General features: G+C 39.9%; 1 protein-coding gene across 1 annotated transcript in view; it reads right to left on the bottom strand.

Moving 5' to 3' along the window:
• The window catches only part of CHST8 (carbohydrate sulfotransferase 8), a 361365-nt gene that overhangs the window by 223275 nt on the left and 124165 nt on the right, over window positions 1-13925 (bottom strand). Inside the window, exon 2 of the mRNA XM_073585312.1 lies at window positions 9550-9785. Coding sequence (XP_073441413.1) covers window positions 9550-9664 — 115 coding nt within the window. The 5' untranslated portion in view covers window positions 9665-9785. The remainder of the gene's footprint in view (window positions 1-9549; window positions 9786-13925) is intronic.

Raw genomic sequence — 13925 nt, forward strand, 5'->3', positions numbered from 1 at the left:
ACAGTGTGTTCAGGAGATGGGACGGGCGTAGATGAGGTGTTAGAGAGGATAAGTGGCGCATAAGTGGAGAGCAGAAGACAAGTTCAGGAGGTGGGGCAAGGGAAGATGAGGTGTGAGAGAGGAGAAGTGGCTCATAAGTAGAGAGAAGACGGCAAATTCAGGAGCTGCGGTGAGGAATGATGAGTGATGATTAGTGGCTCATAAGTGGAAAGTAGACAGGGACTTCAGGAAGTGTGGTGAGGGAAGATAAGGTGTGAGAGAAGTGCCTCATAAGTGAAGAGTAAACTAAGTTTAGGAGGTGTAGCAAGGGAAGATGAGGTGTGAGAGAGAAATGTCTCATAAGTGGAGAAAGAAGCAAATTTCTCTATTAAGACATATATCAAAGTTTATAATATTCACTTGTACTATTCATTTGTGGGAAGACTACTGAAATTACAGCAAATATTTTACCAATGTCCTTATATTTAAGTACAATTTAGGACTATAGAGGCGAAGGGCAGAACTGTAAGGAGCCAGATGCCACCATCAGCGGCTGCAGCAAATGTCCCTCTACAGAATAATTGCCTGAAGATCGGTCTCCTCCTAATATCGCAATTGTAGGTACTTTCCCCATAATAGGCAGCCCGCGTCCTTTCATGTGCTTCACTGACAATGTGTTGTTTTTTTTTTCACGTCATACTTCCAGGAATGTGAGAAGAAAGCTTAAGAGAATTATTTAATACACATCCTTTCATCCTTTCTCCAATTCTACAATCACGGCAGATAATGAGGGCAAAAGTATCAACACGAGAGGGGGGAAAGCTCTTTGGAGTGCGTCGGGAACATTCACTTTGGAAAAGAAGCTAATCAGAGCTTTTAAATACAGATCCAGCCGTCTCCTATTCATTCCACAAGTGCACGAGACGGAGCACAACAGAAGCACCTAAGCCCATCTCCCGCTTCTATATAGGCTTTATGTTTTAGAAGACTCTTTACATCCTCGTTCTGAAGCCGAGCATCCAACATAATGCAAACAAAGGCTGTTCCCGAACGCTCACGCTAACGTTACGACTGACAGAATCAGATACAGCTAAAATAAAAGTATGGAAGATAAAGAACATGATGGAGGCGAGGAACAAAAGACGGAACGTTGACTGTGAAGACACTTTTGAAAAGATATAAAACATTTAGCAACGGTGGAAAGTAGGTTACAGCAAAGCTCCATGAATACTGATCGGACAAGATGGAAGATGTCAAATTGCTGGTATAAAGGAAAACTAAAAACTTTGATATGCCACTGCATCATATATACTGACCACTAAGCCACCAGGGACAAGTAATTTTAGTTCTGCTCTAATCATACACAGATATGATTACCTGCGTTGTCTACATGGTGTCTGAAAGCCAATGAAAAATTTTGAATAATAACCCCCCCAGATGTACTGTATAACAAGTTAATAAGATCCCTGTTGTCTAGTGTGTTAGTTGCAACATCCCTGGTGTCTAGTGGGTTAATGATACATTTTCTTATGCCCGTTTGATAACAACCATTACATCCTTGGCGACTAGATTAATAATATTTCCCCACTAGACTCCAGGAAAGTGATGGTCATTAACATCTTGTTAACAGAAAATGTATTTATTAACCAACAAAGCATCAGGGATCATAACAAAAAAGAACAAAACATAATTACTAAGGATGTTGTTATCGATAACCAGGTTTTAATTATTACGACCAATGCACATGGTCTCCAGGCATACAACTGCAAGGTAAGTCTCTTAGTGGCGAATGTCAGATTTACGGAGGAGGTATTACAACTACTCACACAGGACACTAGACACCAGGGAGGTTGTGACTCAACTAGAAACCAGAAATGTTGTAAACACATTATATACTATGGATGTTGTAAACCCATTACATAACAGCCATTTTGTAAAAGCAGGCGGTACTAGGAATGCTATAAACCCACTGGAAACCAGGGATGTTGTGAACCCTCAACACCAGGGATGTTGTACACTCAGACACCAAGGATATCGTAAACCCACTAGGCACCAAGGATGTTGTGAAACCAGGAGATACCAGGAATGCCATAAACCCACAGGAAACCAGGGATGTTGTGAAGACACAGTCATGTTAACCTACTAGAAACCAGGTATATTGTGTACTCTCTAGACACCAGGGATGATGTAAATATAGTAGACACCAAGAATATTGTGTGTCCACTACACACCGGGGATGTCGAGAACCCAATAGACACTGGGGATGTCGAGAACCCAATAGACACCAGGAATGTCGAGAACCCAATAGACACCGGGGAAGTCGAGAACCCAATAGACACCGGAGTTGTCGAGAACCCTATAGACACCGTGGATGTCGAGAACCCAATAGACACCGGGGATGTCGAGAACCCAATAGACACCGGGGATGTCGAGAACCCAATAGACACCGGGGATGTCGAGAACCCAATAGACACCGGGGATGTCGAGAACCCAATAGACACCGGGGATGTCGAGAACCCTATAGACACCGGGGATGTCGAGAACCCAATAGACACCGGGGATGTCGAGAACCCTATAGACACCGGGGATGTCGAGAACCCAATAGACACCGGGGATGTCGAGAACCCAATAGACACCGGGGATGTCGAGAACCCAATAGACACCGGGGATGTCGAGAACCCAATAGATACCGGGGATGTCGAGAACCCAATAGACACCGGGGATGTCGAGAACCCAATAGACACCGGGGATGTCGAGAACCCAATAGACACCGGGGATGTCGAGAACCCAATAGACACCGGGGATGTCGAGAACCCAATAGACACCGGGGATGTCGAGAACCCAATAGACACCGGGGATGTCGAGAACCCAATAGACACCGGGGATATCGAGAACCCAATAGACACCGGGGATATCGAGAACCCAATAGACACCGGGGATATCGAGAACCCAATAGACACCGGGGATGTCGAGAACCCAATAGACACCGGGGATGTCAAGAACCCAATAGACACCGGGGATGTCGTGAACCCAATAGACACCGGGGATGTCGTGAACCCAATAGACACCGGGGATGTCGTGAATCCAATAGACACCGGGGATGTTGTGAACCCCACAGACACCAGGGATGTCGTGAACCCAATAGACACCAGGGATGTAGTGAATCCAATAGACACCTGGGATGTTGTGAACCCAATAGACACCAGGGATGCAAAGAAAACCACTAGGTACCACAGATGTCATGAACCCAACTGACATCAGGAATCTCATGAAAACCACTAGGCACCAGGAATCCTGTGAACCCAATAAACACCAGAGATGTCATGAACCCAATAGAAAGCAGGGATGTCATGAAATCCACTGGACACCAAGGATGTCATGAACAGAATAGACACCAGGGATGTCATGAAAACCACTAGACACCAGGGATGTCGTCAACCCACTCAACATCAGGGATGTTACAATTATGAGCCTGCCACACACCAAGGAAGCTTTTATTATTAGACCTCAAGAAAACAAGTAAATAAGAACCGAAAAATATGAAATAGAAAACAAGAGCGCAGCATGCACAAGCTTTTTTTCCAATGTGAACGTTGGAAGACTTAAGTAAAGGAACCAGGTCTACAAACAATAGGATTTGGGGGGATTGTTATCTTTTGCTACCTGCTTTGTGCTGGAGTCTTATGATAAAGCTTCCTAATACCAGAGGAATAGACCAAATCCATTCGGAGAGGGGATTTATCTCCACACAAAGCTGGATGTGAAGATTTACTAGATCACACTTGTCAGGGCATAAAAACCGAGGCAAAAGCGCCACAAGCCCCGAGAACTCATCTCACTCAACTTATAAAGTTTGACTTCCCGCACTGCCACGACTTAACAAAAAATGATAAAAAAAAAAAGGAAAAAAACATCTCCGCAATGCAGCTCTATGGTGATAGATGTGTAATTGTAAAACAGCGGGGGGAAAAAAAATACAACGCTGCACCGCTAAATTAGATTCTCACTTTTCATAAAATCTTCACAAATATCTCTCAAGGCAGAAGGAAAAAAAGGAGCAGCTCCAGAGAGGTTATATATCATCTTCTGGTGGGCAAGATCCGATAATATGACATTTACATCAATAGCTGCGCGGCTCCGGCGAAGGCTGCACGTCCACTGTGGTTACTCTATACTGCAGAACATGGGATGTGACGGCCAAGGACACGATGAGGAGCAGATGGGGTGTACAATGGAATTTTAACCAAAAATGTTCAGATACTTTTCCTTTTTTATCATTACAACAACATTTTCAATAATCTAAAAAGTTAGCAAAATTACTGAAAAATTTGATGGACTTACAAACGCATTGTGCAGCTCTGGACTTACAAAATACGGTAAGTAGTGCATTGTATTTCCAAAGTTGTCTAACTCTTTGGAGCTTTGGCAAAGTCTTGGTCGAATATAGTTTCCATACATTCAGATCTTGTGATTTTCATCTCACCAGGCAGATGACAAAAAAAGAACAAAAAAAAACCCAGAACAGATGACATTTTTACATTCCGCAGGAGTCAGGAGGCAGACGCTCCTGCTGGGGAATACGCCACTTAAAAACTATTTCTGAAAATTGCTCAGTAATGTTGTAGCTGGTAGGATGCATGTAGGGATCAGAGACTATAAAAGCTGAATGTAGTTGACGGCATTTAGTGGATGTGTTATCACATGGAAGAAACAAGACTATAAAAGACAAAGATACACAGAGCTTATTACACCTCGATGGGAACCAGAGGACGGCGGCTACCTGCGCTAATGGATTACAAATCCTGTTACCTGCATATAGATGAGGGCATTAGGGCTCCAAAATAGGGAATGTCTAACTACGGAATAAAAGAGAGGGTGAAGGTGTGCTGTAAGTGAAGTGTAAAAAAAAAAAAACAACATTGGACTATGTCCTCATTCCTTACTTCATTTTAAGTACCCATCCCTGTTCCCGATAAGCACTTTGTATCCTGCTCCTAGTTTTAGACTTTACACATGTGGTGGTAATACTTGCTGGATGTGATATCTGTGTGTCCAGAATGATGTGATCTTTACTAGTTCTCATGCTATTCTTTGACTAATTTCTCCTTTTCTAAGTCATGAAGGATCACATGCTTTCCTGCCTATAACAGCCTAAGTGACCAACCCTCCCTAACAACTTGGATGCTTTTCCCCTCTAACAATTTCCGATGTGCTGTGTACAAACCCCTCCTTGCTGTGCTTTCTAAGACAGAGTAAAGGAAGAGGAAAGTATAAAAAGTTACCAGTGCCAAGAGCGAAGCATTGATGGATTTGTGTTAGGTTTTGCAGAAGAACTACCGTAAATAGGGGAAAAACTACAGCAGTGGCATCTAAGTGGTAGGGAACTTTTAATGAAATTTTCAACTTAGAAACAAATGAAAAACAAAGACAGTATAAAGTGTGCATAGCTAGTTAGGACTAATATGGCCACCAAGGCACTTCTGTGTGTTGCATCATCCCCATTGCTCCCATCCGCTACATAACTAGTCAGACTTGGCAGTTTTACATAGCTTGGTGTTAATCCTTTAGGAGCTGCTATGAACATATCGACAATCACTTAGTTTTCCAAGCAATATGTATATTCATGGAAAAGGCAAAAATGACTAATCAATATCAGTAATCAATGAGTACTGAGGAGGCATTCATCACGACCGATCCCTTCCAATAACTTGATGAGTCCTTCTTCAATGCTCCTTTTTCTATTAGGCAACAAAGCCAATTTCATCGCTTTGCTTTGAGAGTATTATAAGGGTAAAATTGAGAAGGACATATAAAGTATTGAGCCAGGATCGGAAACTGGCCCTGGGCCATTATTTGATAACATCAGGGGGGAAAAAAAACAAACACATCACCAACTATATAATGAATGAAGTCACATGCGATGTGGTTGACACTGGCGAGAGGATGACAAGAAGCAGGAACCTTCAATCAGTCAGCATGAAGCGATAATTATCTCCTAGGTAATTCCAGCCGTGTAAATGAAAACGTTGCCAGGTCCGCGGTACGCCATACGAGACAAGTGGGCACCGGGCCGCCTCATTACCGTGCACCGAACCGAGCGGACATGCAATCTGCATTAGGTTCGCCTTACAGGAAATGGAATCCGGGGTGAGATCTCCAATCCATAATCATGAGTAATGATCTTTCAGTGCGGGAGAACCCGACTCTCTACAACTCAATTAGCATTACTGAAAAGTGCAGAAAAAAATGCTTCCAACTCCAACCCAAAGTTAACCCATTATTATTGCCACATAGCAAATGGGGAAAAGTGGGTCTAGAAATTGCACAGTTCCGCTCCACTGGCTCGTTAAGGTAATGCAACTTTCACGAGATGCAGTACTCAAAGGACAAGCCTGGCGCTGTCACCGAAAACTAAACTTTTTTTTCTTAATTTCAAACATGCCCTTTAAGAGGATATTAGCAGCCAAATGTGTTCAGATCTTGGGTCAATTATATCGGTTGTTGCTTCCAGAGGACGAGTTACAGGTGACTGCACATAAGCAGCCATTATCCAGAAAAAATAAAGGTAGGATATAATAATGGGTATTAGACATTAAAGCCCCAATACAATTTCCAAGAAAAACTCACCTTTTACTACCACTCAAGCAGAACAGATGAGTGACCCTACCAATTTCAGCCACAGTGACGTGCAAGGACAAGCCTTCTGCTGGTTGTCCACAACAGTGCCCACCAAACATCACTGCCTCCAATGGACAAAATATTCTTCATCCTCAAAGAGCCTTGATAAGAAATCCAAATATAGCCTATTATTACTGGATCCATGCAAGTCAGGACCCCCAGATTGCCCCTTTGTCAACCTGACACCATGGATGGCTTCCATCTATGTTCTTTTCTCCAATCCAGCGTTATTCCTGCTGTCTTGCCCTCTTAGTAGCAATGCCCACTAGACTTACCGGAAGAGACAACCATCTGTAATGTACCATTTTCCTCCGTCCCTGTGTCCCATCAGACTATACTTTGTACCATACACGCCTTAACTTTAGCATGGTGGGAGGGCACCATCTATGGTGCACGTAATAGTGTGGGCTCCTAACTTCTGGACCACTAATGATGTGACCATTGGGATATAATTCCATAAACGAATTTCGTGCATTTACATGCCACCTATGCAAAGACCGCCGTTTGCAATGTGATAGAAAAGATTGTTGCTTTCCTCCCACCAGTCCGTCACGTTCTCACCAACGCCCCCTGTAAATAGCAGTTATTGTAGCGCCACATTTTTCAACTCTTACATTTCAATAAAAGTCATTTTCCCCCTCTCTGCACAAAAGTTATTTTGTTTCCTGCCTGAATACAATGTTCCCGCGGAATCCATAAGTAGGGAGAGAAGGGAGGGCTGCTGTCTCCAAGAACGTCGGCTGCATACGTTTAGCAAATTGCTTTCCTATGGATAAATGCAATCAAAGTTTATGTGAACAGAGAAACCAACGGGAGAGGATTGTTTCACCGGAAAGATCAGAGGAAAATTGTAACTAAATGTTGTGGAAAATGACTTGCATATTGCTTTGCTCGGGACGGCATCACAATTAGGCAGGGCCGGGAAGCGCTGCGAGGGTGAATGCCAACAAATCAACACAAACAGCCGCTGTCAACAGCACTTTACTGACGCGGAGTAATGGAAGCATTACTTAAGGTTCCTCCACAATCCGCTTGGGCTCAACTTATCGGCTGGAGATGTTTCTTCTTTTCTCTACTTGAGCAATAACCTAATTAGCGGCTCCGGGAGCGACACAATTGTGCTTCGTAATAAAAGGAGCGGTGGCGTTTTAGAGGAGGGTACTTCTCGAGCGTCCACAGAGGAACAATTGTGCTTTACCTGCCTCAGAAAAAGGATCTCAGAAACGTCATGCACAAGCAGCTTCTGCAGGGCCTAATATACAAGTCATGCATGAGCGATGCCGACCCCCAGAGTGACACCTTTTTAATTTTTGCAAAAAAAACATTCACTCTAATTAATGCAGAGACTCATATAATGTATTTACAACAGCGCCCATCTCCTCACTCCTTCATATAGTGACGCTCCGGAGCAGGACACGGCCAGCGACAGAGGGACTCTTTAATCCAAAGAAGAAGAAGAAAAAAAAAAAAGCTTTGCTGGATCCTGGAATTAAAACTATCCTTGTTTTTATTAGACAATCATTTAAAAAAAAAAAAATCACATCAGGGTAGACAGTAACTGGTTGACTCGTTTCGGCGTAAGCCTTAGTTGTAACAGAAAGTCCAACCCATATGAGAAGTATGCAGGCGTAACTTGAAGGTCATGGACCTCACTGCAAAACCACCAACAGGGAACCCCAAGTATTGCAAAGGACTTTTTGGGCCCCACTAGACTCCTGGGCCTGGGTGTAATAGCAACCCCTTGTTTACATCCTTTTTTATTGCTATATCATCTAAAATGATAAAAAAAAGTAAACTCTGCAACTAATTTATTATCATTTCATGTATATAGCTCCAATGCAAACCTAAGTGTCTCCAAAATGCAAACTACTAGGCCAATCTTGCAGCCGTTTTACGCTCTTTTTCCCACATACCCATCGATTCTTGCTCGCAAACACATACAGAAGAAGGAGCAACTTCTCTTTATCCCTTTACACGGCAGAACAAATTTTGGAAAATGTCTCACACTTCGAAAAGAATAAAATCACAACCAAATCTCTAAGGGAATTTTATTTAATTTTTTTTTTTTTATAGGGATGGCACAATCCCCCATCTAGAGCCATAATCTAACAGAATAAAACTTTCCCTGCCACGGCCGCCACTAGAGGGAGCTGTGTCAATCACTCAAACTTCCACGTCCAGACCTGCTGCCCTGCATCTGCTCCACCTCCACACCCATAACCTGAACTGTTCAGGATTTTACAAGATTGTAGCAAAAGAAAGAAATGCTTTAATGTACGAGAAATTTGCATCGTGCCCCGAGATCCTGAAAATCCCTGGGAATTCATGTATAAATTGCTAGCGACAAATTGTTCGGCTGGTGGGTTATTAGGAGAACCTTAGGAGGTAAAAATTTGTTTCGGCGGAAGGCCACAGCTATTTGTATTCCGTATCGAATGGCATCAGTTTGGGTTTTATTTCATTTAGCGATCATTTGCATATATATTACATTATAAAAACTGTATGTGAAGCTTTGAACAACATTTGCGGCGCAGACCTCGACAATGAGATGACATCTGCCTGTGGCCAAACCATGAATGCATAAGTATGCACGTCCAAGGTATGGAATACCACTGAGAGCGCTCCTACACGTAGCATTCTTGTATTGACTGTCCAGGGTACAATACGGCTTTCTGCACATTGCAGTCGGCTTCTAATGCAGGCCAAGCCCTACCTGACTCTTGACAAGAACCTCTCTCCTGTCTTTTTACTTTATCCCCTCCCACTCTGGCCAAGTTCCTACTATTAACTCCCTCTATCCATGTCTGTTACCAATGCTACATGTGTTTCAATAAATGGACAATAATAATGAAAAGATAAATATAAATGGAAGATAAAAGATGAGTATCTGACCTGCTGCCAGTCCTTGTTCTGTGACCACTTCTACAGGATCTTGTAAGTGGATAAAAACTACGAGACCGGCGACTCCAAATAGTAAGATGAAGGACAACATGTACGTCAGCCTCATAATTATTCCTCTCAAATCAATCCCGCATTGATCCAGGAAAACAAACCATGCCAGCAACCTCCAGGGGGTTAGCAGCTTTCATCTTGTCATTATTTCACCTTTGGGCTCCGCAGGGCCACACCTGTAAGAAAAGAATACAGTGAGCTCTAAAATATCTCTGCAAAATGTCCACAAAAGTTACATGATGAACATGACTTCACCAAAACGTTCTCATGAGTAAGTATAAAATAGCATTACAATGTAACTAATATATTACTACCCCTATGTACAAGAATATAACTACTATAATACTGCCCCCTATGTACAAGAATATAACTACTATAATACTGCCCCTATGTACAAGACTATAACTACTATAATACTGTCCCTATGTACAAGAATATAACAACTATAATACTGCCTCTATTTACAAGAATATAACTACTATAATACTGCCCCCTATGTACAAGAATATAACTACTATAATACTGCCCCTATGTACAAGACTATAACTACTATAATACTGCCCCTATGTACAAGAATATAACAACTATAATACTGCCCTATGTACAAGAATATAACGACTATAATACTGCCCCTATGTACAAGAATATAACTACTATAATACTGCCCCCTATGTACAAGAATATAACTACTATAATACTGCCCCTATGTACAAGAATATAACTACTATAATACTGCCTCTATTTACAAGAATATAACTACTATAATACTGCCCCTATGTACAAGAATATAACTACTATAATACTGCCCCCTATGTACAAGAATATAACTACTATAATACTGCCCCTATGTACAAGAATATAACTACTATAATACTACCCCCATGTACAAGAATATAACTGCTATAATACTGCCCTTATGTACAAGAATATAACTACTAAATACTGCCCCTATATACAAGAATATAACTACTATAATACTGCCCCATGTACAAGAATATAACTACTATAATACTGCTCCTATGTACAAGAATATAACTACTATAATACTGCCCCTATATACAAGAATATAACTACTATAATACTGCCCCTATGTACAAGAATATAACTACTATAATACTGCTCCTATGTACAAGAATATAACTACTATAATACTGCCCCTATGTACAAGAATATAACTGCTATAATACTTCCCCTATGTACAAGAATATAACTACTATAATACTGCCCCTATATACAAGAATATAACTACTATAATACTGCCCCTATGTACAAGAATATAACTGCTATAATACTGCTCCTATGTACAAGAATATTACTACTATAATACTGCCCCTATGTACAAGAATATAACTACTATAATACTGCTCCTATGTACAAGAATATAACTACTATAATACTGCCCCTATGTACAAGAATATAACTGCTATAATACTTCCCCTATGTACAAGAATATAACTACTATAATACTGCCCCTATATACAAGAATATAACTACTATAATACTGCCCCTATGTACAAGAATATAACTGCTATAATACTGCTCCTATGTACAAGAATATAACTACTATAATACTGCCCCTATGTACAAGAATGTAACTACTATAATACTGCCCCTATGTACAAGAATATAACTACTATAATACTGCCCCTATGTACAAGAATATAACTACTATAATACTGCCCCTATATACAAGAATATAACTACTATAATACTGCCCCTATGTACAAGAATATAACTGCTATAATACTGCTCCTATGTACAAGAATATAACTACTATAATACTGCCCCTATGTACAAGAATGTAACTACTATAATACTGCCCCTATGTACAAGAATATAACTGCTATAATACTGCCCCTATGTACAAGAATATAACTACTATAATACTGCCCCTATATACAAGAATATAACTACTATAATACTGCCCCTATGTACAAGAATATAACTGCTATAATACTTCCCCTATGTACAAGAATATAACTACTATAATACTGCCCCTATATACAAGAATATAACTACTATAATACTGCCCCTATGTACAAGAATATAACTGCTATAATACTGCTCCTATGTACAAGAATATAACTACTATAATACTTCCCCTATGTACAAGAATATAACTACTATAATACTGCCCCTATGTACAAGAATATAACTGCTATAATACTGCTCCTATGTACAAGAATATAACTACTATAATACTGCCCCTATGTACAAGAATATAACTGCTATAATACTGCCCCTATGTACAAGAATATAACTGCTATAATACTTCCCCTATGTACAAGAATATAACTACTATAATACTGCCCCTATGTACAAGAATATAACTACTATAATACTGCCCCTATGTACAAGAATATAACTGCTATAATACTGCTCCTATGTACAAGAATATAACTACTATAATACTGCCCTTATGTACAAGAATATAACTACTATAATACTGCCCCCTATGTACAAGAATATAACTACTATAATACTGCCCCCTATGTACAAGAATATAACTACTATAATACTGCCCCTTATGTACAAGAATATAACTACTATAATACTGCCCCCTATGTACAAGAATATAACTACTATAATACTGCCTCCTATGTACAAGAATATAACTACTATAACACTTTATAGTATGTAAAGGCCTTACAAACTATAGCATAGGATTAAAGGTTTCATTTTTTTATCTTAACTAGTTATAAGATTTGGTCCATTTCCGTGTCACCTCTCCCACCCTTTTGTATTACGTATAGACCAAGCTGCTAGCAAAATGCTATAAGAAAAACTGGGTCAGAGCAAATGTCACTCCTGACACAATCACTGAGGCTGAACAACGTGATCAAACAACCAGGTAGAGATGGGAGCAATAATGAAAACCACTTGTAAAGAAAGCCCCAATCCTCGGTCCGCACATCACTTTTATTAGGACCCGCTGCAATTCCAGGTACTGCTCACCTGTCACTGTGTGTTATCATCCATCCAATTAATTGCACTTCAGAAGATGCAAAAAATAACACTCAGGATGTTTCCACAGCACAAACGATATGACCAAGTATGACAAAGTAACAACCATTGAGGACCGTATACAGATATCAGCCAGGACTCTAAGGCAACACAAATCTGCATTTTGTCCATCTATTGAGTTTTCCATCAATGTTTTCGACTTAGGACTTCAAGAAAACCTTGATGGACTCTATTAGAAGACTGTAGAGTCAGACGACACTGGTGGGATCTATCAAACTATGGATCAGGTATTGTATAATGGTTGGCTATGAATACAAGCCACAAATGTGAACAAAGCCCAATTAATGGGGTCTATTGATCACTGTATAAGTCAGGAACCATCTTGGCCATAGATGACTTTCCATAGTTGTCAATCCCACTTGGCCATGAGAATCATCTTTATATTTCGGTGTATAATGTGCAAATTTCCAGCTCCTAAATCACTCACAGAGAAAAACAACCTTGTATTTTTCAGAACTGCATAGTTTATCAAAACTGCGCTTATTCTGAAACTTTTTTTTATTTTTAGCAACTTTGCTATTTATTTCTCTAAAACAGAAAGAAAAAAAAAAAGCACAAAAAAATATTACAGACGGCAGATGTAGCCAAGGAAAGAAAAGCGACTTTACACATTTTATTCTCAAATTGTACACGCCATATGGTGTTCATTTTTGGTGAATTCAAGTATTACAAATACACTAAACAAGTAGTTTATAAAAAAAAAAATATAAAACAAAACCTGACTAACAAGCAAAACTTTATTCAACTAAAATTAGAATTAAAAAAAAAAAAAACTTTGGTTTTACTAGTATGGGTTTTTTTATCATCATTTCCTTCAATTTTGACATTTATCTTGCACCACAAACATAAAAACATAAACAAATATAAATGAAAAAAGAAACAAGACATTGGTAGTAGATGTTAGATAATAGTAGCATGTGTCTCTAGGGATCTTTTTCACCTCTTCAATCACAGAATTACCATAAATTTCCATGTTCTCATAGTCTCTAAAACATGTGGATAACACTGATTTTCTTAAAAAAAAAAAAAATTGTCCAGGTATATTTGTGGTGAATTAAATTATCATCAGTCGAGAAGTTCTGTGCGGAAACTTGACCTGAGGTGCAGATATTTTAATTTAAAATAGTCAGAAAATTTGCAAAAAAAAAATGGGGGGGGGGACATGTAACAATGCAACATCTCGTTTTATGTTATTTTTTTTCCTGATGAAGATAGATTACTTCGAAACGCAATAAACCGCTTCCCTTCCAATCCTGTCTCCCGTAATGTCCCTTTGGATTTTAGCAGCAGCG

Source organism: Dendrobates tinctorius, unplaced genomic scaffold, assembly GCF_039654945.1.
Source record: "Dendrobates tinctorius isolate UK_male_01 unplaced genomic scaffold, ASM3965494v1 ptg000009l, whole genome shotgun sequence".
NCBI classification, from domain to species: domain Eukaryota; kingdom Metazoa; phylum Chordata; class Amphibia; order Anura; family Dendrobatidae; genus Dendrobates; species Dendrobates tinctorius.